Genomic DNA, 27,107 nt, shown 5'->3' on the forward strand with positions numbered 1-27,107 from the left:
TAAGTAAAGCATATTTTAATAAATATTTCTGTAAGGGACATACAATTAACATAAATTAATCAAGACCTCAGAAATGAAAGAAGACTTGACATGACAATATTAAAGAAAAAAACAAAAAACAAAACACTTTCACGCACTCCTTCACATTAGGAAAAAAAATACCAAAAAAAGTTATCATATTGCAAACTGCACATTTTCAGCAGGTCTCTGGAACTGTAATCATTCTCCTGGCACTTGCTAACAAGACATCTAAATGCAAAAGGTAACAAAAGGATGAAAAAAAAAAAAATATGCCTAACATACAAATAGCAATGTTTCATATTTTTAGAACTGTAAAAGAATAAATTCAGTCATCCTAATTGCAGATTAAATAAAAATGTGGCTTTGCAAATAACCTCACCTCCAACCCCATTTAACTGGCCACTGCTATGATCAATCTGGAAAGTGTTCAAATTCCCATGGGACAGACCATGTCTGCCCGCATGGTTCTATTGAACACTTCAAAGTTGAATTAGACACAAAACATAACATCTGTGTATAAAGCCAATCTACTCCATATATATCTTCAGCATTTAGAAGCATGCAGCATCAGAATATAGGACAAAATCTATTTGTAATTTGACAGCTCCATAACAGTTACTCCAGTGACCATGTATACAGGGTTGCAATACTGCACAAATTGCATTTTTTATGCTTGCCCCCATCTCTCCTCCATCAGTGAACTAGTAGAAAACAATAGGCATTGTAAAAAAAAATTAGGAATGCTGAAACCATGTAAAAAATGTCAACTTTATCTTAACCTGGCCATGTCATTTATTTAGAATTATTTCCCCCCCAATAACTATACGCATGCCTGTCCAATTTAAGAAATTATTGGAGTTCGCCTCTACACTACATATTTAGCAGATCTAACATATTAAAGCTTGGTACAGACGGTTTAGATTTGCCATAGACTAAAGATAGAAGCCTGCTGAGATCTGAACCTGAAAATATTGGTATCATTTTAGAAAGTCTACAGACCTTTTATAATTTAAACACTTGTCCACCTGCTTTTTAAAAGTTGTACATAAATTTTACTTGCTACAATTATCCCTTTTCTGATTGTCAGAAGGCAAGAAAGATCACACTATATAGTAGGGGTAGAGAATATGTATCCAGTGGTGCATGGAGAGCTTTACTTTGCTTCACTCCTGTCAGTGCTGGTTAATGTACACATTACTTAAACACCAAGAAGCATTTACAGCAAGTGCATATCTTAAATGATAAGTTTGTCTCCCACCCGATCTAAAATGTTTTAGTATTTGGGAAGAAAACAATAAAAATGTCATATGATGGGTGTGCAGAATTCCTAATCAAGGCGACAACACAGCAGATATAGCTTCCACCTTGTACACATGTATAAAGAAAATGCATTTGAAAAAAAAAAAAAATTACACATTGGTAAGATTAATTTAGGAATGTCATGTCCACATCTGCGTCTTAAAATGGCAAAAAATCATGTCCCTTTAAAAGGAAAGTGTACAGTAAACATGTGCAAAGGATCAGCAAAATGTAAATCTTGTCAACATGTAACCATAGTTTTAAATTCTTGTTTTACAACATACAGTTAATTATTACATGGAGGGAGCCATATCCTACTTTTCTGTTCCTTCCCACAAAACAAGTGCATATATCGGCCACAATTAAAAGGCTTGCTTTCTCTGTAAGGAAAATAGAACAGTTATTAACCAGACAGGTGTCCAAAAAAAACAAAAAAAAAAAAACAAACAATTATTGAAATAATATTAGGAGGGCAAGCAAATGTGAGTAAAAACTTATTTTAAAATTGCTACTGCTGTGATAACTCAAAATGTATGCTCAATGCAAATTCACTATACTTAAGAACTGAAAGCAGAACTCACCCCTCTCTGCTTGCACAATGTGGAGATACAGTGGAAGACTTCTCCAGTTTAAAAAAGAAGTGTGATGCACACTACACAGGCAGAGCACAGAGTAACAAAAGTGCTTCCTGCAGCAGATCTCAGCAAGAGCAGGGCAAGGAGAAGCGAGTTTCACATGTTCTTATACTAATGGCAAGGCGTTCCACATTAATGCTGCATTTACTTTTTGCCAGGTTGAACATTGTTAGTTTATATTACAATTCTAGATACTTCCAAAGAAATAATTCCTGAGTTATACAACAGCAAAGTTTACATTCTTCTGGTCATTCTGCTTCAGCTGTTATGTTTTATTTCCACAATATCTTGTCAGAACAAAGCCAATTTTGCTTTTCTGGGCGTCATAATGACAATAATTTAACTCTTGTTAGCTAAGACCTTAGAAGATAATTGACAGTATATTTGTGCAGTAAACATGGATGGTAGGATGTAATTTTTTTTTAAATAAATTCGTACATGTACATATTTGGTTGTGTGAGGAGGCTTTGATCACACTTATGAAATCTGTAAATCAGGGTAAATAATTGCTTTCATTCTGCTGGTTGTGCCTTATTCATCCAGCAGGCATCTAACACTGACTTTTGACTATTGCAGGCTAGACTGAGGCCTCCGCATATTCTTCTAGAGGCTTGCAATCCCTCCCATTGTTCCAGAAGCAGCACATTATCCTAAAAGGTTTGTTACAAAGTCCACAGGGCAAAGTCAGGCAATCCGGTCTGTGCTGGTGAATTCTCTAATAGTTCAAGTCAGAAATCCAAATCATCAGAGTCTGTAGAAGCACTGTTGCTCCTTGTGTCATCTTGATTTTGGTTCCAGACAAAGCGGTAGTTATCCTCTAGCTGCTGTTGTCGCTTTTGTTCTTTGTGAGCGTCCTCTGACCCATGGATCTAAAACCAAAAGTGACAATGAAGATATTGGTTTGAGGCATACAAATAATATAGCGAATTATGTGACAATTTTGACGGTCATAAAGTAAGGTGTGGCTAGAGATTACAAATGAATAGAAAAAAATATATGTTCACACCACCCAAAAGCCGCCTTACTATTGTTTTGGTAACTACAAATCAGGCTTTCAATAAAAACCTTAGGGTCCCAACCTACATAGCATATGAAGCAAAAGGAGCAGACTCTGCTCAGAACATTACTGACCCAATAATTACAGTTTTATGGACTACTGCCACCAATGCATCCAGGCATTTACGGATACAATGAAAGTAACTAAAACTGTCATGCCATGGAACAAAAACAAGAATGTGAAGTTTTTCACGTAGCATCCAGACAATATTTTTATTATTATTATTATTAAACAGGATTTATATAACAGGATTTATAAATCAATATTTGATATAATAGATTTCTTGCACTAAAAATAACGCACACACACATCCCTAAAACATAGGATCCAAACCTGTGTGTGTGTCATAAAATTTTAATGACTAGAAGTGAATATATATTTTGTGATCACAACTTTATTTTTGTGGATTTCCATTTCTGCTCACTTCAAAAAGCTTTTCAGGTTGCCACAGCCAGTCACACTCTTGGCTGTCATGCGGTCTTTCATACACTACTCTGTGCAAATTTTAAAACAACTACTATTGCTACCACTACTTCTCTCTGATCCCAACACAGAGCTCAAAACAACTGCCACTATTACACCACAATATTTCTCGAATTTTATCCATCATCCATTACAAAGAGTCTCTAAAACCCCCTTAAGGAGCCACAAGGCGAAACACATCGGGTAAAAGATAAATTGGCAACGCTCAGAAATAATAAAAAAAAAAAAATATATATATTTTTATGTGCCATTGGTTGCCAAACCAATTTTCTTTTGCCTCTATGCGCTACATACTTTGGATTAATATCAAGTTAAAAGATTGATTTCCTCCAAATGTTTCTAAAGATGGCCTTATATTTGCAAAGCAACCAAAGATCATAACATTTATACCACCGTGATTCACAGTTAGTATGAAGTTCATCTCCCGAAATGCAGTCTTTGGTTTGCATCAAACATGCTACTGTTACTGTGGCCAAATACATTTGTCCTAATTTCATATCTTCTCATATTCTTTTTAGGCAATAAATGTTTTTTCCTGGTACAACTTCCATGCAGTGTAAATTGGGGCAATATCAAACTGGGATTCTTGGGGACTTTTTTTTTTTTTTTTACAGTGGAACATTTTACCATCAATAATTTTGTGATCTTTTAAAATAGCTTGCTAAACCCATAGGGAGCCACAATTGAATTGTCTCCTGAATGAAAAAGCTCAAAATCTTGTTATGACGCAACACAGGTGACTAGCCAAGAAAACACCAGGCACAGATAAATGGTGTTTAATGAATATCTGTCACACCTGCATTCCTGCTAACAAGGTTATAAACATTGAAGCCTAATCCGAAAGACAATTTCATGGATTTTATAAGTTGTTATTGTTGAGGGTTATTGTTGAGGGTTATTGATGAGGGTTATTCCCCCCCCCCCCCTTGTAAAAACTGCTTTTTTAATAAATTAGATACTGAGAAATAACACAGCGTATTCATTCTGTCATGTGTTTGGGCACAGTATGAACGGCAATCTAATATTTGCCTGCTCAAATATGTTTGGGGGTGAAAAAAAAAAATCATAAACTGACTTTTGTAAGCTTACTTTTTCACATGACTGTACATCTGGCACAATGAGTAAAATATAAGGTGTTTTTTCTCAATTCTGTCTTATCTAAATCAAATGTTTAAAATCTGTGGACCAAAATTGCATACTGACCTGGATTCCAAAAAGCAAGCACCTTTTAGGCGCCCCCATACCTTGCATGCTCTTAGTACAACAACCTTTCTTTTTTGATCACTGGCTTTTCCCTACTACTTTTTGTGTCTTACCAGTAGGAATGCCGGGTTATCAAAGTGATAGGACAAAAAACAGTGGGAGGGATGGGCCATGGAACAAAGATATTCGGCATCAGACACTCATTTTAAGCAATTGCCAGTATACAGTTTGTAGCACTTTATCCGTCAGTCAAATATGTATTACTTTAATGATGGCTTGCTTTAGTTTTGAACATGCAGTTAAGCATTTTACTATGTTTATGTAGTGGGCAGACCTACACTACATGTCCTTACTTAAAAAGATAAACCAGTAAATTTATGTTTTAAATGTGTTTGTAAAACATAAACTTTAATTGTTCCAGTGAGAATAAATGTGTTTTATGTTTAAGACACAAGCAGGTGGTGCTGGAGGTAAAATGTAGAAACTTTGCCAAGCTCAGGCCAAACCTTAATCATTGCCTGGAGTACACAATGTGTAACCACAGAATGAGGAAGGGATCATAAACTCTGAACTTCCTTTTTAAACTCTTGTTATAATGTACAGTCATTTAAAAAACATTATGACTTTCTTAACACATTTAAACACATGAACACTACAATCTGCATTGAAATAGTACTTACAGATAAATATTATATACAGTACTTGAACAAAAACAAGCAATATCTGCCCTTCCAATCAATTATTTAATAAAAATATCAAAAAATGGATAAGTATACTGTGGAAAAAGTAAATACACCCATGGGTCCATTTTCACATAAGTTATTGGTTCTGTACTGTTTACATTCTGTGAATGAAGACATTCATTCCTGTTCACATATGTTGAAAGCAATTTGCATGGGATATACATTCTTTTTCCACACCACTAAGAACAGTTGGTCAGGAATTTTGGAGTCCGGGGAAAATGATTAATTTTCTAAGATGGATATTAAAATGGTTTGCAGGTTTCATAAACACCAAGACATCTTAAAGGGACTACTAAAGTACACATTACCAGTAAGTTGAAAAAGATCTCTTTCAGATTCTTTGTATCTTCCTCAGAAAGCCAGTGTCCATCATCATCCTCTCCAAAAGCATTGGTCAGGATTTTTATCTCTATTTTGCCTGGTAAGGAAATAAACCATGATGTATGTAAAATACTTAGAAAGACATCCATGGCACACTTTCTTACTAATCTATTACAGTAGCTCATGAAGGCCAAGAAGAACAAAACACTTTCTTTAAAACGAAATTGAAACCAGGTAGGATTTTTATTGTCTCTATCTGATGCAATAAAAACAACCATTTCTGCTTGGCTGACATTTTTTTTTTTTTTTTAAACAGACTTGTCACTATTGCTTGGAATGCACGGTCATCTGCTATGTTCCAGTCTTTGGCCATCTTGACTGGCCAGACAGGGGTGACGTTACTCGATTTTCCTAAAAGAAGGCAGCGGTCAGGCAGGTAAAGGTGATTTATTGCAGAAGGGACCTCACCTGTCTCTTCTGCAATAATGAACCTGCCTGATAACATTTTTCTTTATTTTATTTGCGGCACTATAATTTAGCTTTAATCTCAGTTTAGAGAGATGTCCAGGACAGGATCCAGAGGCATGTCATAGGAACAAAGGGATTATTTTATGGTCAAAACAGGTGCTCCAAGTTTGTACTCCAGTACTGTTGCTACCCTAGAAATTTTTAAAGCCAGGTTAGGTAAAGCGAATTGTGCTTTGCTGACTCGGGGTACAGTAAAAAAATAAAGTGGGGGTCAAAGTGGAGCAGTGGAGATTAAAATGAAAGTAAATGGAGAAAGTTAATGGTGAGTTATATAAAGCTGGCCCTGCAATGCAATGTTTATGCCATTCTAACGTCTATGCAATGTTTTCCACCCCATGCCATTTCAGCCAGCTTGTGTATGTACACTGCAGGAACACATTCAAATTGGATTTGGATTCCTCAGGATTCCAAGAGGCAGTGATGTCACTGGTGCTTAGACAAACAAACTTAAGGTCAAGACCTGTGGTACTATCAGAAGGAAACATTGTACCAGACAGGTGTTCAGATTCTGAAATGCCCATGTAAGAGTTTTAAACATCCAGGGAGACGGCGTAACAACCCTGGTACCTAGACCATTACATCACAGCAGGTTCAAGTATTTTGACAAGCTTACTAGTCTGGGGACTGCTTGAAAACTATGCACTCTCAAAATCCCAACTATGTGGAAATAAAATCTCAGACGTGGTTATCAAAAAGAGAGAAGGTTCAGTACAATACACATAGCAGTGTCAAATACACACTAAACAATGCCAAATGTCAAAATTCAAATTGTCACATTTAGGTTTTAAATGGGCCTCCAGCACAAAAGCTAGACAGGTAAAATACATATATATCTACATTGTTTAAATGTACCTGTACTTACCAAAAACTTAATTCTGTACAGATTTTTTTTGTGCTGCACATACTACATCTCTACACTGCACAGCCCATAAGGGAACTCTGCTGTCTGGCTCACCACTCTGCTAAACGTAATGAGGTTATGAAGACTGAAGGCCTGATGAACAAGCAGGTGGTAGAAAAGCAACTTTGGAAGATAATGTTGCTGAACGAGGAAATAAAATGTGTCACCTGACTGGCTGGGCATTAGATGTGTACAGGATTTCCAAAGTTAGAAATCCTATGGGAAACAAAAACAATTTAACAATGTATCCTGGAGATCGGATTTAATTCAAATCTAAGCATGTAGAATACATGATCACTGCAAAAAAAACTGCAGCTTCCGCTTAAGAAGGGTACCTATGTGTATCTTCAGATATATTCCTTTGTCCCTTGAGATGACTCCAGATTCTAGGGCTCAGAAGTATGCAGGGTGTAAAATCCCCCATTTCCTGCTGAAGCCCCAGACGCTGTCAGTCAGAAGTTAAATTCAAGAGCCACTACTAGCCATAGAGACTCCATGACATTGATCCACAGGGCCGATATCAGAAAAAAATGGGGGAGGGGTTATTTAATATCCATTGAGAGAAACATTAGGGCTCCATACAAAATCTGGATTCTTTATAGGTGTATAAGGATTGGAATTAATGGAAAGCCACATGTTGCTAAGAACTTTACCAGTAAATTAAAAGTAGAGCTTCACCTTCACCATTACTGCAGTCGTTAACATAGGTTAAGTGATTACTTGGTGACTTTGTGGTCGTAATTTAGCTGTTAATATATTTACAGAAGTTTGGAGCCAGGATTTGCAAGAGTGTGAAATTTACAATACAGATACTCATAAAAAGACAAAAACAAGGAAAAGGTTAATGTCAAACAGTCTACAGTTTAGAACTAGAGAATGCTTTAAAAAAAAAAAAAAAAAAAAAAGAATAATATCTACTAGAAAAAAAAAAATAAATAGCCTCAAAGAAAACTAGCTGAAAAGCAGAAATGTAAAGAAACAGACCAGAGCAGATTACTAAAAGGATTAAAGGCGGTTAGAACTGATAAAGAAGCACACAAAAAACCCAAATAGTGCAATTCAGAAACCCTATATCCCACCACATCTGACTGCTTTTGCTTTGAGCACAGCACACACAACCAAAGGGAGCCAGACTGACAGACAATGGCAACACACGCCTACCTTTTGCCTTCAGGCCTTCCTTTTCAAGCAGGTCTTTAACAACATTTTCAATGTGCCTCATCTGTGGGTTTTCACTGCTCATTTCCTTCAACCTTCTCTCGGTATGCTCAGAACTGCCCCTCCGTATCTTAGTGACCCTGACTTTTAGACGGTCATCCGAACGGTCATCTGATATAAAGAGGTGACAGGAAAAATTAACCCATCTATTTACTATTACTGAAAAAAACAGGAAGGTAATGGCCGTTCGGGTGAGTCAAGGCCACATCTAGATTTTTGATACTATCAATACCTATTCTCCCACAGCAAGGCAGAGGTTTCTAATAACCAGATGAGAGTTAAAGTATCCACTAAACAATTTTATATTTACTAAAAGGAAGACCTGAAACAGTTATAGGAAATAGTATTATCGATTTCCAAAGTAGATACTTGGGCCTTATTTCTCAAACTTGTTACTAGTAACCACAATTATCAAGAGCTTGAACAATAATAAATGAACATGAATAGCTGATGTGGAGTAAAACAAACAGCTCTTTGAGACGCTTAACCAATATGACTCATGTTGTGTGTAATACTAACCATAAAACCAACCCCACACCATGCATAATGTTATGTTATTCATCACAGACAAGATGATTGAACGTCTATATATGAGACATCTGAAAAATCTAGAAACGTATTTTTCTATAAATACTTGCACACATTTGTTAAGTGGCTAACGTTTTTTGTTGCTTCAGGAACAAGACTACTGCTGACAGCTTATTATTGTATATAAGGTGCTGGGGAACACAGTGGCATTACAGACATAAGTAGAATAATCATTACTAAGAACCCAATACACCTACCAGTTGGGATGCCCACAGCAGGCTCCTTGTCACCTTGAGTCATGACTTCATTGCTTTCATCAAGCTGGGTCTCTTCTCCTTTGTCCTCTGCAGCATTGTCCAGTTTATCTATTAATTTGTTCAATGTTGTGGCAAGTGATTTAGTGGCTTGCTTTCTGTCAAATTCTCCCTTTAAACCTTCTGTTTCCAACTCTTCCTGAGCCTAAAAATACATAGATTGTTTGCAATGAAGTGTGAGAGCTTAGTAAGAATACAAAAAATGTTCATCTGGAGTTCTGGATTGGATCCCAGATATCTCTGGGGAATCAGATATGACCATTATAAGAAAAAAAAAAAAAAAAAAGTATGGGTAACACATGCAAATAACCCATAAGGAGGTGAAAAACATCAATAGAACATCCAGTACAAAGGCCTGGATAATATGATGCACTTCAGCATGTCATAGAAGTAAAGATTCTATAGAACACACTTCAATAAAATCAGACGGTTTTACCCACAATAGAACAGCCCTAGTACCCCAGTCCCTTTGCTTTTCCTGTTATTTGTGTAAGAAATGGAGCTGATACTAATACAAAATAAAGACAGCCTAAAAACAGTGGTGTTCTCTACGCCTAATGTAATGTATCACAAAAAGCAGTTAATGTGATATTCTATATCCAAGAATATGTAAGCATTGGCAGCTTTGTGATATAAATGGATTCTAAGAAAACAGAAACAAATAAGTAGGCAATGTACCCAGCCTGTGCCCCTCACAACTAAAAATGGAGATATCTAGTAGTTGTGAGCCATGTAGTCATGCCTCAGGAGAAAGCATGAGTTAAAGCAGACTGTTCCCGAATGCAAACAACCCTCACACATTTCAACTTTATGGAAATGGATAAACTGAAAAAAGAAATCTGCCATTCCTCTATTTCAGCCCTAGGTCTCCTGTCTGTTGGTAACAAATTCAGTGTTTCACTTGGAGCTCTGACACCAGACCAGTCAGGAGATGGCTTTGACTATGTGCTTCAGTGACTGCAGAAATCCAGTACCCTTCATTCTGGTACCGTTGCCCCACTATTCTACACGTGTCGCTTTGATTACTATTTTCAACTTGTTCCTGAATATGCTTGTTAGTGGCCTGCACTGACCTTTGTCATTGTACCGCACTCTGCTTCTACCTCTTGTAGCTACCATCTGTACATGTGTTTGGGGGGTCACAACTGTACACTTGGCAGTTACTACTAGTGGGGTGCTCTGGTGAAAATATGGTGGGCAGATTTATTCACAAGTTGTCTGCAACTTTTCATAACTCACCTGGCAACCCCCAATCCACCTGTCCACACAAAATCTCTACATTTCTGAGTAACCTGGCCGTATCTATTTTCAAATAAATTTGACCCCTGCCTATGATATTTATGGTAATAGTAGTTATGAAGGCATAACACATGACAACAGTAAATTTGTCATTTTGTTTAGCCAGTTTTATTATTTACACATCTCTGTCAAACTGCACAGATTGAGATCACTTTTCTACTTTCTACTTGCTGCTAGTCCTCATTATCCATTAGGCAGGCTGAATGTAGGTTATGACAAATAAAAGTGTATTGATGAACCAGAAATCTAGTGTTATGCATTGTGGCAAGTGTTTAAACCACAAGATAAGCGAAATAGTTGAACCTCAACATTCAATCATTCTTTGACCTGCAGAATGAGGCAGAAGCTTCTGGCTGCAATATTTTTTTGGAATGCCATATTAGAGGGTTCCCTAGCAGATGTTTACCAATTTAGAAGTGACTACCTCATTAATAATGTTGTTAAATTCTTTTTCCATCTCTGTTTTTACACTCTCTTTCATTTGGGATACATCAGACTTGGGAAGAAGGACGCTTTCTAACTCTTTCTCAAACTCCTTCATGAGAGCCTGCTCATCTTCATCCTCTGCATCTTTCAGCTCATCCACCGTGTTTGATTCAGTATCACTCTGCATCACTTTGTCCTCAGAGCCAGGTTTACTTTTATCCTAAAAAGATAAAACACAAAGTGTCATAATACAGCCTAACCACATCCACTAGCAACCATTAAAAAATAAAGTAGGGGGTTAATATCTAATCTTTTGCAACAAATGGTAATAACCAAAATAATAAATCATATATTGTAACGAGTAATTCTAGTTAGTTTAAAAAAAAAAAAAAAAAAAAGAAAAAACTGCAAAAATCCAGAAAGATGAATTCCAGCATAAGGAGAAGACATCACTTTTTTAGCACTATAAAACATCAATAACCTAAATCATGTAGAGTACCTTTTCATGTTTTTTTAAATCTTCAATAAATTTCATTAGGTCTTCTGGATCTCGTATTATTCTGTAGCGGAGAGCCTTCTGGGTACCTAGAGTGATAATAGCCATGATCCGTAAATCCTTTTTTTTTTTTTTTTTTTTTTTTTTTACACATAAAAAGGACAAATGTTTATATTATTAAATATGTCACTTTTGTTACAGAACAGACCTTCCAAGAAATAATTGTATCACATTGTTCACTAACCTTGCATCTCTTCAGGTGGATTATTGGTATTGGTGAACACTCCTTGCTAAATAAAGAAGAAAAAGGATTATTGTAGAAAAATAGTGACTATGTTATTAGAAATTATGGTAAGCAAATCTATAACAGCCACTGCACCAATATTTTAATGGTGTAGGTTACACCGATGACATTTTAATTTCATTTTGCAATTTTAAAATAGCAACAATTTATAGAGTTGCAGTCAGTTTTAGAAGACCATGAAATCACCTCAATTGCTCGGTGCTGCTAGACCTGAACACAGAAATTCAATTAAAATTGGGGTTTTGTAACAAGTTTCCCTTTAATGCTCTAGTGCACCAATAAAAGGCTGGGGGACATTTAGGGTACTCTGGAAACCATCTTTACTGAAAAATAGCCTGGCAGCCCTATACTACAAAGTAGCCATTTCAGCATGTGATTAGGACTCTTTTGCTATTAGATAGAGAAGTACATGGCACTGGGTGTTAAGGTAACAATACTACAGTCTTCAGTTCTGAGAACTAATATTTGTGTTAGGTGAAAGGGATCTGCAGGAAGGCAGGTTCTGTACTGTAATTTGTCAGTTGATCACTGCATCTACTAGACAGGTAGACAAGATACTACAATTTTTTTTGCACTACTCTGTGGGAACCTGAGATTGACAAGGGTCTGTTTAGAATTGGTCACATGTCACACTCAGAAGTTCACAATTGTGAACCTCGTCTGCATCCCCTTGCCATTTTAACAATTTGGACATTTTTTAAATGAAAATATTATTCCTAAATTGGGTAGTGCGATAAAAATCAAAATTCTGTATTGTACTTCACTTTTTAGATTTATTGAAGTGTTATAGGTGAATTTCAAAATATTTGCTTTATAACATGCACAGTGCAGAAAGTCGTTACCAAGGGTTCAGTATCTGGTGTCTCAGTTTCTCCGTCATGTGGATTCATTATTTTATTCCAGATATCAGGTTCTGCCTCTTCTTGCTCGATCTTTACACCACCTTCATCCTCAGTACTCTCAGATGCAGCAGAATCTTTAAATAAAGATTGTAGTTATAAAGTGAAAAAAAATGAATACACACTATAATAAATCCAACACCACATTAAAAGTAAACCTTGAACTAAAATAGCATTACCATGACACTACAGGTGAATAAAATCCAATCTTAATATAACACAATTAGGAAATAATAGCTATTGCCCTGTCTAAACAACGATTCAGAACCCATTCATAACACCAGAAACCTGCAGTTTTAATTTTCAAGAAAACTGCTTGTATTTCAGGTTTTTAAAGCACAACCAGATTGCTTTTACATTTGTTGAAGTGACATAGACTGCCAAAACCACCATGTACACCCTGCACCAGCAATATTACCTACCACTTTCCTCTTGTGGATGTCCCTCTGCAGATTCTGCTATATTCAGCAGCTTCTCTTGATCAGAAGATGATACTTTGGGGGCCAATGTTTTTAGATCAAGTGTTTTCAGTTCTTCTGACAATTCCTCCACAATGCGCTTTGTGTCAGCTGGGAAAGAAAATAGGGAATTAAAAAAAAAAAAACACATCTGGAAAAAATGTTTTTTTGGTCCATCAATGCCAAAGAAATGTACAGTTTTAATACTGGTATGCATTCAATTGACGCAGACTTTTTCAAAACAAAAGTAGAACTTTACAAGCTATTCTGGTTGAAAAAAGAGCTTTACCACTTCTGGAAGAGGCACACTAGCCTTTTTCTTGTAAGAATGACCTAAATTCTCATTTTTTTTTTTTTACTTTGGCAAGGTTCAAAAATACATACAACTAAACAAGATGGGTGAAAAATTACAACACATATTACAGCAAAGGCAGACATGTACACATTTTACGCATTAGCAGGGCACTATACAGGAAAATCTGAACATAGAGTTTTTAACATATACAAATATACAACAAAGCAGGATCACAAAAAACCAACAAAAAAAAAAAAACAAATAAACTGAACATACAAAAATTAGCTGGTATACCCAGTTAATTTTAGCTACATAGGAAATATCCATATTTAGGTACACATATAGCTCTTATATTCAGAAGAAGCTACACATAACCTCCATTAGAACCAAGTAAATTTCTCTTGTCACAAAGGCCTGCAGTAAAGTCCCCAATGACTATGATCCTTTTAATATCATGAAACCACTGAAAGAGAGGTGTTGGATTTTCAAACCAATGGAATACAGGCTTTAGCTGCAATTATATGATGCCTGACCACTATGTTTTGGGAATCTGAATCATGGGGTGCTAAAATGTAGTAAAAAAAAAATAAAAAAAAAAAAAAAAAAAAAAAAAAAAAAAAACGGTCACCAGGGATTGTGTAATCCATAAATTTTTGGGTAATTCTTTATTCACAGACCAAAAGGGCTGTAGTACTGGATAAGACCAAAATTTATGGATCGATGAGCCCACCTCCTCACAACACCTCCAGCAATGTTTAGAAATTGCATAGATTTGATGGAGACGAGCAGGTGTGCCATAGCATCTAGAAAGACTTTAGTAATTAAGTTCCTGAAATCTGCTGCAGACAGATGAGTGGTGGGCCAGCCAGTTGATCTTTTATTTTTGAGGTGTCTCTAGAAAGATACCTAGCTCATCTGGGCAGGAAAGGAAGGACGGACAGAAGTCTCCAGCGGGGGCCATGAGACAGGACATTTGTATAAGGTACCAACCCTGTGTACTAAATTTGCAGTTTTAAAAGTGCGACATGTTAGTTCATAAAGCCTTTACTGCCTCCGACACCTCTAGTATTCTTCCTTGGTAGGCTACATTAATACATTAAAAACTGGAATTTACTTTCTTCCCATATATAGTGAAAAAAAATCTTCTTTACTTACAGACTTGTGCTTTAACATATTCAACATACTGCTCGGGACTGAGAGCGGGATGGCACCTTATGGACTGTGGGGTGCCTGTAGAAGGAGAGCGCAAGAAGGGATGATTGCATATGCGAGTGGTATGTACAGTCAGCACATAAGCACAAGACTGGGGCTCATCCACTCGTGCAATGTAGTCTCCAGAGCCTTCTTCACACACAAACTGTAAAAACAAAATACCCAAGATAACCTGTATATTTAACAAAACAAAATCCCCTCACAAATATTTTTACTTCTGCAGAAAAAACCCAGAATGTACAGATTTGCAAGCTACATTAAAAAACAATGGAACGTTAAAACCCAATTGCTAATTTATCAGAAATTACAGATATGCATTTACTCGTGAAGCAAAATCTTATACAGGCAAGTCCTATGATTGACCAAGTGTTTACTGCTTCTCTGAACTGAATATAAGATTTAAAGAATAGGTTAGCAGGATGCAGAGAAGTAGCACTGTATCTGCATTTTGGTCCAGTCCCCCAGGCTACTGAGCATACAGCCAGGCATTCAGCAATGCTTGCTCCCTTTGAATGATTGCTAGTCCTTTGTGCATGTTGGTATATCCCTTCTGATGTTGCCTGTATCTCCAACCAGCTGCAGTATGATCCTCAATGATCAGCTGAACAGGCTACACTACCTAGAAGAATGTTTTGCTCTCAGTCTGAGTTCATCGATTGCTTTAAATTATCTTATCAATGCCTCCCAATGTTAAACACAAAAAAGTTGTTTGTTTTTTTTGTATTGGTAACTATTTGTACATGGAGTGCACTAATACTTCTTCAAGGTTTCCTTTGGGGCGTCACACAGCGGTCATACTTTACTACTTCTATCAGGCACTTACAAAGCCATATACGAGCAATATGGGTGGGCAATATCTCATCAGCTGGGTTGCAGGAAGGTAAATGAGGCCCAAGTCAAATACAAAGTTTCTTCTTGTCATTGGTCTACATATCTCCATATCTAAAACATTAATGTAAGAGTAGCCTTATCAACTTAACAAATTATAATAAAAGTATATTTAAAAGTAAACTTTTTATTGATTTGAATAGAGTACAGTCAGGTTTGCTTTTCAGGTCTGTTCAGGTAGATTCCCCCTTCTGTCCAGAGACACAGCAAGGGGGTTATACCCTATTGGGCCATTACCACCAAACTGATTTGCACACTCACTTTCTGTGACAATTTTTTTTTTTTTGTACTTGGCAATACATACAGGCTTTGGCTTTACAGACACAGTAAAAAAATACTGCTACCATACTCACCCTAACTTCTGTCTCTCTGGTTTTCCCAGTTAGATCACACCTAGAACCGTTCACATACATCTGACTGTGGTAGCGTTTTAGTCTGTGGTGTTTGGAAGCCTAAGAGAGAAAACTTCATTAAATCCAATAAATGAGGTCTGGGTAGGTTTAAACAAAAAATCCTGCTCATACATGTGTAAATTTCTGAGACAGGTCAAGAGGATTGGTGATTTGACCACAAATACTATACATACTTGCAAAACTTGAATCAGACGATGAATTTGCATTTAAATATGGATGAAAATACAAAAGATTATTAAGATTTTTGCATTAATAGCAATTCAGCAGTTGTTACATCACCCACCATGCTGCCCTCTACCAAATTTGGAGTTTCCTCATAACTTTCACAATACCAACCATTTTTTAATCAAGAAGTGTAATATGAACCACTCCATTTCAGAGTACGGAATAATTTACATTGTCTGGTTTATAAAATCTCTGAAAGTAGAAAAAGTATGTATGTGATAGAACTGATGGATCTAATGTCCCTTTGCTTTTACATATTGTCCATTAAATGGAGTGCAAGGGGTTTGGGCTGCTTTTGAGTGGGGAAGCTTCCAAAAAGTGAGAAAGGTATTAAAGTAATGCAACAAAATGTTGCAAAAATGGTCTGAACAACAAACCAATGTGTTTGAGGAACTAGGGGGGAATACAGGTTCTACAAAGGGGAATATATTTGTATACAGAGGATAATAAAAGCAAGGAGGTTAAAAAAATTTCTGGGTTCAGCACTGCTTTATATTTAGTGTGGAACACCATGTGTCCTTAAGTTTCTAAAAGGAGAAACTGGCTTTCCACAGCAATCAAGTGGATACTGGTTTTAATTTCCAGCCTGCACCAGAATAAACATTTTAAAATATGGACTGATATTTACACTTAAACAGCAATCATGGACATTTTTAAAAAAAGATAACGGACAACTAAAATCAAAAGTAGCATTTGGGTTTTTTAATTACAGACCAGAACGACAGGCAAATGGCTAAATAAAACTGTTGAAACTGAAACAAATTAGTTAACCACACGCTCGGCAAAGGATTTTCAATTTTTGGCAGCTAAAGTTGTGATCACTATATCTCCTTTATGCTGCAAAGCCAAGACTGGTGGCACCTCTATTTCCTATATCAGCTTTGCTGTCTCGTGTGTCACCTGCCCACTTTTGGGCAAAAATAAGCAGTGCGGTGAAGTAACTGATAGGAGTTACCCAACTGAATAATATCTTCTTATGAATTATAGGCAGTGAAACAACTGCCTTCCTATTGTGTGCTACTTCCTCCTCCTCTTTGTAAGCTCTTCGGAGCAGGGTCCTCTCCTCCTCCTGTGTCACTGTTTGTATCCGTCTGTCAATTGCAACACCTATTAAATGTATAGCGTGGCGTGATATGTAGGGGCTATAGAGTTTATTTTGAATAATAATAATAAATGGTCAGCACACAGCTAATATTCCATTTATTTTCTTATTGGCATAATTTGAATTAACCAAATCTTTAGTTATCAGATACAATAAACTGCTGGATTAGTTATATATTCATCTGCTGATGCAATACAAGTTAAAGGGTAAGGGTAAAAAGATTAATGACAGGAAACTTGCTTACCTTTGCCGTTTCGTTGTTCCAGTCAAATTCTGACTGATAGTACCCAAGGTACAAGATGTCTCCCTTTACTTCAGATTCTGGGGGGGAAAAAAAAGTTAAAATGGTCACAGAAATTATAACATCATAACTTTGGCAATCACTTTTTTGTAGAATTAATGTTATTGCATATGTACCTTCAATATGGTATTGTTGTATATGCTTTCCATAGCAGAACTCATACGTCCACCAGTCTTTGGTCTGAAAGACAAACAATTAGGACTTCCAGAATGTAAGAACATGGGTTACCCATACAATACAAACAAAAACCTTTGTTCTAAAAAAATTCCCATACACAGGTCACCGGCCAGTGACAGAGAGACATATGTTTGTCAGAACTAGTTCAATACCCCATAGTCAATATTTCAAACTGCCTGAATTGTCTTTATGACAGGAAGATGAAAGATGTGATTGATGACCTCTAGTTTATATGCACTAATGCTTAGTCGCCAATTCAGTATTTTGAATAACTGACCCAAATAAAATATATGCATACCAGAATAGCCAAACGGAATCAAGGCAATAGCATCTCAATATACAGTAGTAAGTTCATGACAGCTAGGTACTTTCCAAAAGTTTTATAAGCTAAAAAGGTCTGAAATGGTCAGCCTCCATGCTTCTCTCATGGCAGATTTTCTTTAAATCACACAAACACTAGTGTCACTCTTTGGGAGGCAGACAGCTAGAAAGACATAAATGTCATGGTATTATTCCAATGACCCATGTGACAAGGCTGGAGTAAAAAAAAAAAAAAAAATGGACATCTACCTAACTTTACAAGTATATGAAAAGAAATTGTATGAACTAATGTTCCAAAGGAGGAAAAGACAATGGTACACTTTACCTTTCTCTTGCCTAAATCCTCCAGAACACGTCTTACCCTTCCTATTGCCTCCATTATCCTGAACACACCCTACCCCGTTTGTTGTTTTAAGCTGCGTACACACTTCCAACTTCCAAGGGAGTGCACGATGCATGAACGGTGCTGTACATACAGCACCGTTCATGCTCTATGGAGAGGGGAGGGGGAGAGCAGCGGAGCGGCACCCTGCTGCGTGCTCTCCCCTTCCCTTTCATTAGGATCGGCTGTCGTCCATCGTCCGTGGATCCGGCAGATCGGTCGTCCGGACGATGGACGACAACCGACTGTACACACGGCATATTTTCGCCCGATAATTGGCCGATGCCGATTATCGGGCGATAAAAATCTGACGTGTGTACGTAGCTTTACTTTCACCACTGATCATGCCTCACTTACACAAGTTCTTATTTTGAAGAAAATGAAGAAGGAATTAGGGGGGATTCACCGTATTATCTCCTCACAGCCTGATTTAGTGAATGCATACATTTCATTGGAAGAATTGGTATGTTTTGAAAACATGAAATTTGGAAGTGGACCCTATACATGTATTGCAAGGTAAAGTATACCTTTGTTAGGCACGGTGCAGCTTCCATAGGTTTCAAGAGATCAGGAATTCCAAGTCCTGAGTAAGCCTGAGATTCGTCCTCTTTCTCCTGCTGAAATTTCACAGCAACTGCTGGGAGCTTACATTCGTAATTCTGCTTGTATTTTGAGGCAATCGTAACAATGTTGTCAGCTTTGCTCTGTAGAAACAAAAAAGGTTTAACTTTTTGTACCTTCTCTTTGCTATATATGCTTAAACTTTATGGGAAACCTCATAAGGATCACTTTGTTCTGCTTTAGAAGAAACCTTGAGGTTGCCAGAATGGCCATTTTGAATAAATACTAGTTCCATGGATGTCACATTGACCATCTAGTTAAAAACCTAGCCCTCAACTCCTCTACATAGATATTTGACAACAATAGTACACTAAAGGCAGTATAAACTAGGAAATAGGAGAAATGATAGAAGCAATAGCTTCTCTTTACCAAACAAGCTGAAGCCCTGGTAAATACAATTTTCTCCTTTATTTATTGTATCAAGAGATCATATTGAAAACAATTAGATGTAGTGTTGTGTTCTCATTTTGAAGAAATGTGCAGACTTTTATTATAGGGGAAGTGAAAGTGATCTATTTATTGCTATATTTGCATATTTAGAATAATTTACATATAAAGGTAGCCAGGTGCAGGCAATATAAAACCTATAACTGATTAATACCAGCACCTGTCACCACCTGAAATAGGCTTTTATACACAGGGGGCCTTTAGGTTTGAACGGTGAATGAACACCACTAGCTAGTGTACAATGTCAGTAGAAATTTGAAACTAATTTACAGTGGAATGAGTTTGTATGTAGTTATTTGCCCTAAAAAGGGCTTGGTTGCCAACCCTGGGTTTTAGATAAGTAAAGAAAGACAGAAAAGAAGGGTTTTTTTTTTTAGGCAACATTGTATTAGTGATAAATTCTCATAATACATATCTAAAAATATTCAATTTAGTGTGTGAGTGGCTGGAGAAACAGTCCAGGTCAAACTCAATATGGCCCGATAGGGGCACTAGACAAGTAACTTCTAACCGGAATATAACGGATATTATAAAGCATAATGTGGCACATACGTATGTCGATAACCTGATGCGTTTTGCCCAATTAGGGCTTCTTCAGGAGTAATTGTATGTTTTGCGATGATCTAGGTACATAGTAAATATACTGTATATGTACAAAGTATTATATGAACTTAAGTGAGGTACATATATCTAAGAATAATAAAGGGGGTTCTGTAGAAACAGTAAAAATGATCACACCCTTCAAAAAGGTAATCTTTATGTTTACATAATATTTTTTTCCTATCTTTCTCTAATAAAAGATACACCTCACTCTAATCTTATTACTAAATATTGAAATATTCATTAGTATATTACTATATATTTTTTCATTGCACCTATGAAATTTACTAACTATTAAAAAACAATAATACAATACAATAAGTTTGTATCTTGCTCAAGATATATACCCACTAATAAGTTTATAAATATGCTCATGATATATACTCACCTTACTATAGGTCATCCCATTGGGGAAATTATCTTTAACCTTTCACCTCCATGTCTGGGACCTACATTCAAAAATCGTTTGGGCTATTGTTTCCCACATATGCTTCTAAAGCTTTCACACGCTTTTTTCTACAAGGAATATTTAAGTCTGTACACTAGTATTATTGTTGTTGTTTTTACTGTCGTAACCTGTCATAGCTCACTATTTATGTATGTATATATAACTATTTATACCTGAAAGATGGTTCTATAACATATAGATATATGCTTACTTATACTAATGTTCAATATTACAGTATTATTTGATTTTTCTTGTTAGGAGATAATACTATTACATAGTTCTCCCCAGAGGTTTTTAGCCGGTTGCTCCGCCCAGCTGATTTGAATACCCCGCCCAGCTCTCCTCAGCGGCTCTCATCCTCAGATGCACGGATCTCAGTGAGGCTGCTCCGTGCTCTGCGTCATCCAATCAGAGGATTGCTGCTTCCATGAGAGGTGAGCACACAGCTCAGCCTTCATGTGAAGGAGACACAGGCAGCCCCGGCCCCATCTCATAGCTCGGATTTCTATTTAAAAAAAAATCTGCCTGTGACATATATCCACCTTTAGCTCAGCATGTTGTTCTGCATCCTCACAGCTCTGTGTGTACAAACCTCCATATCTCCTAAGGGCAGGCATTACAAAGTTGTAACAAATAATTGGAAGAAGGTAGAACACTGAAACAATAGGAGGTTACTGGATACCCATGGCATAAACAACTGGGAGCACCAAGTTTGCCGTGTTTTGCTACACCCCCTTTTTTACCACCCGGCTACAGCTTCCTACCACCCGGGTGAAAAAAATTTCTGGGGAGAACACTGTATTATTATGATCATTATTACTATTTCTACAGAATACCCCCCCTTATTATTCTTAGATATATGTACCTCACTTAAGTTCATATATTAAGTTGTACTTATACTGTATATTTACTATGTACCTAGATACGGTCAAGTTAATACATGCATCATTGCAAAACGTACAAATACCCCTGAAGAAGCCCGGGCGAAACGTGTCGAGTTATCGACGTGCATATGCGACATGCTATGCTTTATAGTGCAAGTAGAAGTTACTTATCTAGTGCCCCTAACAGGCCATATTAAGTTTGACCTGTACCGTTTCCCCAGCCACTCACATTATATTGAATATTTTTGGAAATGTATTATGCAAATTTATCACTAATACAATTTCATGTTGCCTAAAAAAAAACCTTCTTTTCTGTCTTTCTTTATTAGTGTACAATGTCCTTATTGTGTTAATATGGACAATGTATATGCACATTATTATCATGAAAATGTTCAACTGGTAAATAAAATTGTTTGAGTAATACCTGTGAAGAAAGTAAAACAGCTGTATGTACATCTTTCAAGAGCAGTGATTACATAATCTTTGCCATGGGGTGTATAAAATCCTCTCCCTGCATTTTAGGCAGAATTGCCAACAAGCACCGAATACTTATTATGCTTATACAATGAAGTGTCATGCAAGATCATTTATTTTTAATGACCAGATATCACAGTGTAAGGGTTATCTATAATCTAATCTATAAATAACTGGACCTCTGCTTTCCATATTTCTCCACTGTGAAAGTCAAGGAAATTCTCACCAATGCAACCCATCGTAGTGATGTGGAGGTCAGTGGGTAAAACCACTATGAACAGTGATGGAAACAAAAGACAATACTGAAACTGAGGGTTTTGATGATTTTTTTTTTCTGGATTACAGGAGCATTGGCATGATTGCTTGAAATTGCAATTGTCTAGGAGAGGTATGAGATTTTTACCCAGGAATAAGTAACCCTTAGCAACTTCTGAAGGACCCCTGGTTCAGAAACTCTGGATTAAAGTCCAAAGAGGGACCTTTAAATTTCATATGCCTTTGGCTATACACAACCTTGTAATGTCAGCTATCACTGGACAGCTGACATCTGAACTTAAGGTCGAAGACCAAAAATACTAATTCCTGAACAAGCGATCCTTGTGATAACCAATCACTGTCTCAGAGCAGAAGACACAGTATATCTTTATTTCCTGTCAAAGATCTTTGTTCTCTAACAGAAAGAGACACTGTGAGAAAATAATCTTTTATTTCTGTAAATGCTACCATAAGAAAGCTCTATCTGTCCTGGAAACAATACCAGCTTTGTTAGGTTGTTTTAAAAATATAAAAGATGTTAAATTGAGCAATCACAGTGCCAAAATGTAAAAAAAAAAATGGCTTGGTAAGGGTTTAACATGCTGGTGGCAAAACAATCGCTTTTTGTATGATTTTATATTTGTCCCAAGCATGATTAAACTCACTATCCTATTCTCTGACAATTCCGATGAAAATCTGTTCTGAGAATCAACAACTTTCAGTAAATACTTCTTTAAGAGGCTAATTTGATGTGAACTTTCCACCTGTTGATCATAGTTTGAGGTTACTTCCCCCATGTTCTTGATATCCAAAACACTACCCTCCTGAACTTTTCACATTTTTCATTTATTTAAAAGGTTTTAATCATGCCCACCCCCCTTCTTTTTTCCCCATGACGGTCTCATGGTCTCCTGCTCATGTTATCAGAAAATATATATACTTGCCCATCAAACCTTATTTTTATCTTTTCTTTATAGACACATTACAATAAATTGGGACTGCATGTTACAACATTTTAAAATCTTTTAGCCGATTGTGTATCCAATGAACCACCCAAGGCTTAAGTCCTAGCTGGCAACATTTTTTTTCTCCCCCATTATATGAAATTTTATCAAACGCTTTACTGGAAAGCCGTCTCCACAACACCTTCTCGGTTTATAACATTTAATATAGTATATGATATAAATATTTACATCAGAATAGTCTAACATGACATGTCCTCAATAAAGCTACGAGATTTTAGGTTTAGCTAGCTGTTTTTTAAATGAATTTTGATCTTTGATTTTAGGAATGATTCTACTATTTACGAGTAAATTTATTGTCAGCTTCCTCACCACCTTTCTTAAGGATAGGCAGCATATTAGCGGTCCACCAGTGATGGGGAACTTTTGTAGTGGTAATGGCCCAACAACTATCCCTGCATTTTGTCTGGAATAAATACCAACTGGTCCCACAGCTTTATTAAGTTTAATGGACACCTGGTAATCTGCATCTGGAAACTCAAACAAATTGACTTTTAGGCCATTTCAGACCCACAGTTGACTGCAGTTTAATGTTACAGTGTCAACAGCGGTCCCAACCTTCTCTATATTGTGTACACTGATGGAGAGGATCATGGCACAGTTCCAAAAAACGACAGTTTGTTTTTGGCTGCATGGTTGCTTTTCCACAGCCACAAGGCAAATGTGTTTACTTGCACCGTGGTTTGCCTATCCCAGGCACACTGTGGCGGTTTGCTGGGTGCTCACAGTTTCCCACCATAGGTATGAAAGGGCTCTTTCATAGAGCCAATATTACCATCCATCTTGTTTTTGCAAGACTGAACAGAACTGTTTGTGTTTTGTACATCCAGGTGGCAGGTTTTTGTGATTATATTTTTGCGATTCCATAACATCATTTAGGAATAAAGGCTTCTCCCTTCTTAAGAGATGCAATAATTTCCTCCTCTTTTTGTGCTTTGGAAGTATAGGCAGTCCCCGGGTTGCATACGAGAGAGGGACTGTAGGTTTGTTCTTATGTTGAATTTGTATGTAAGTCAGAACAGATACAGCATTTAAATAAATGCTTTTAGGACAAATATTTGTCTCAACATATTAGGCAGTGTGGTGTCAGTTACTGTATAAAATCCTCACTGTGAGTTAATCACAAACAAAGCAAAAAAAAAAAAAAATCTTTATGGAGCCTAGACATTAACTTCTGGAGCAAGCTGTGCTTTGATATGCAAAAGGAAACAACTGCAGAGTTTGTCTTGGGTCATTAAAGAGTTACAAGCGCTCAGTCTCAGCTGTGTTTAGCAAAAGATTTCTTCTGCAAGTCATGCAAACCACCCCACTCCAAGCCTCTGAGCGGGGAAGCCTGTTGGTATCTAGAAGTCGTCTGTATGTCCAATGTCCTAAACCCGGGGACTACCTGTACTGAAAATAAGTTTGACCTCCTTTGTATAGAAAGAAATGGGTAATTTCAATGTTCCTATTGTTTCTAAAGAAGAAAAACTGTATGTTGTGGCATCAGGGGAGGCCTGGGAACCCTTGTTTTGGGGAGGGAGTGGGTGGGAGAAACACAACCTACGGCCCTTTCACTGTTGGGAGAGATTTCTGATCAAGAAATATAAAAACATTCACCATGGGGCCACAGTTGTTGAAGGCCATGGTGAAAGGTGTTGTACTGAAAACACAGTTTATTGGAACATATGGTACACACCTGGTGTTCAGTGTGCGGCCACTTATTGTATTTTATTTCAGATGGGTGCATGTGTTAGTCTATAGGTAAGAAAGGGGCTATGTAGGAAATTAATATTATTTGGAAGAGAATTACTGATTTCTGAAAAATTATATAGATTCACCTAAATAAAACACAATCATCACAAATTTTTTTTTTAACAAATAAGCACAATGAGTGACTCTCTTTGCAACATTTATTTACATAACATCCCAAGGTTACAAATAAAGCATTGCTGGAAGAGTTCCCTGGGCCAGGTGCTGTGGTCACACATGGAGCACAGAGTTACATAACTCACAGCAGACTCCCACAATAAGTAAAAACAGCCCAATATTATTTGTAAAGGCAGAGGAAGCAAATGCCTCCAGCTCCATGTCTTCCAAGTGAAAGGATTTCACCATTCTACAAAGGGCGCCCCAGGACTCCCAGTTGAAATAAACCAGTGGTGGTCCTTAAACTGAGGCTCTTTGCTTTCCATTAAATGATCTTTGGGGTACCATTCCTTCCACCAACTCCAACGGGGTATTATAATTCCCACATGACACCAATCCTCCCACTATTCTATTGACACAGTACAGGTAGTCCCCAGGTTAGGGACATCCAACATACTAAGGTGGGATGGGGGAGGGTGCGGTTTGCATGACTTGCAGAAGAAATCTTTAGCTAAACCCAGCTGAGGTTGTGGGTGATCTTAGGGGGGTGAGCTCTTTCTGCAGCCTCTTGTAACTCTTCAATGACCAAGACAAACTCTGCAGTTGTTTCTTTTTGGATATCAAAGCATAGCTTGCTCAAAAAATTAATGAATGTCTAGGCTCCATAAAGCTTTGTTTTTTCTTTGTTTGTGATTAACTCACAGTGAGGATTTTATACAGTAACCAACACCACACTGCCTAATATGTTGAGACAAATATCCCAACAATGAACAATGGTGAATTATTCCTTCCACTGACCCCTACAACAGGGCACTAGATGCCCATAGGGCACCATTTCTCTCAGCAATACCAATGATAGGTCACTAGTGCCCTTACCCTTACCAACACCGATGATGGTTCTCTTTGACCCCCAATGATGGAACACTATGTCTGCCACTGATATCAAGAATGGCAACAATCACCCCATGGCCTGACTTCCACACCACCAGTATAATGTAATATCCTGCTCCCCCCCCCAGCCCGTGGATGCTCCATCAGGGAATTCCTGGCCCACGTCCCCCATTTCTCATTGTAATGGCATTTTATAGTCAGAAGAACCCCCCCTAGTCTACTCCCAATTACTTTATACTGGATCATAGTCTGACCCTCCCCCCTGGGGGCCCCAGCCCGGACTTTGTACAGAAAGCCTGGGGCCCCCAGCCCGGACTTACAGAAAGCCTGGGGGCCCCAGCCTGGACTTTGTATGGGCCCCTACATATCAGCCCAGTCCTCATCACACTGCCAGTGGTTTCTGCCTCCATATGTCCTGGGTAGACAGAACCAGGAAGCAGTGTGGGTAATGCGGGGGCAGCCATGCTGAGGGGATGCGCAGCCCACTATAGTTCGGTAACAGCTGCTGCCCCTTCCTTCTATTACCTGTCCCTTTATCACTGGCTCTGACAGGATCTCTATCCCGTACTTCATCTCCGTCAGCTCCTCCAGGTTCAGGAAGCCCAGCGACGCCGATGTGAGACCACACAGCATCCATAGAACTATGGAAACCAGAGCCCATACCCCGGGCACCGCCATCTTCTCTCGCCTGGAACAACAACATGCACCTTCCTCCGAACTCCCACACCCCGCCTCTTTACACCTGCTTTATGCCGATTGGCTAACACACTGACAGCCGACACTCCTATTGGTCCAATAGGCTGTCTTTCGCGATTCACCGCTTTCCGCTAACTTCTTAATCTATCGCCCCGCCCACAAAGCATAATTCTTAAACGGAGGTGTAACGCTATTGGTGGAAAAGCTGTCCCTCACTCCACTCTGTCACTGCTAATTGGCTAAAGTGCTGCCGGCATGGGCTTGTTTTGACTTTCTCACAAAGTAGCTGCTATTGGGTAAAATCAATGATGACCTGACCCAATCACAGCTCTCTGGCAGGGCCAATGTTAACCATTTGTTGGTCTATTCAACTGAGGACCATTGAAAAGATGAATTTTATTCCAAACTGTGCTGAATAATACAAATGTTACTGTTTGTGACACATTGACATGCATTTTGAACTACTGGAAGG

The 27,107-nt window shown here is 37.6% G+C and overlaps 1 protein-coding gene across 2 annotated transcripts; it reads right to left on the reverse strand.

The window, feature by feature from the left end:
* OS9 (OS9 endoplasmic reticulum lectin) lies at positions 1-26,655 on the reverse strand. 2 transcript variants are annotated; one of them, XM_072407241.1, is made up of 15 exons: positions 26,465-26,654; positions 18,977-19,153; positions 17,686-17,749; positions 17,513-17,589; positions 15,882-15,980; positions 14,584-14,785; positions 13,098-13,244; positions 12,619-12,752; positions 11,717-11,762; positions 11,476-11,561; positions 10,975-11,196; positions 9,195-9,396; positions 8,353-8,520; positions 5,750-5,859; positions 1-2,824 (listed from the first exon to the last, which is right to left on the reverse strand). In XM_072407241.1, exons 1-15 carry the CDS (start codon positions 26,615-26,617, stop codon positions 2,684-2,686), a joined length of 2,028 nt encoding a protein of 675 aa, XP_072263342.1. In that variant the 5' UTR covers positions 26,618-26,654; the 3' UTR covers positions 1-2,683. The 2 variants fall into 2 exon arrangements, with proteins under 2 accessions (XP_072263342.1, XP_072263351.1); XM_072407250.1 differs by lacking the exon at positions 8,353-8,520 and having other exon boundaries at positions 26,465-26,655.
* Positions 26,656-27,107: the final 452 nt, after the last annotated feature.

The sequence above is a fragment of the Pyxicephalus adspersus genome, chromosome 1 (genome assembly GCF_032062135.1).
Source record: "Pyxicephalus adspersus chromosome 1, UCB_Pads_2.0, whole genome shotgun sequence".
NCBI lineage: Eukaryota > Metazoa > Chordata > Amphibia > Anura > Pyxicephalidae > Pyxicephalus > Pyxicephalus adspersus.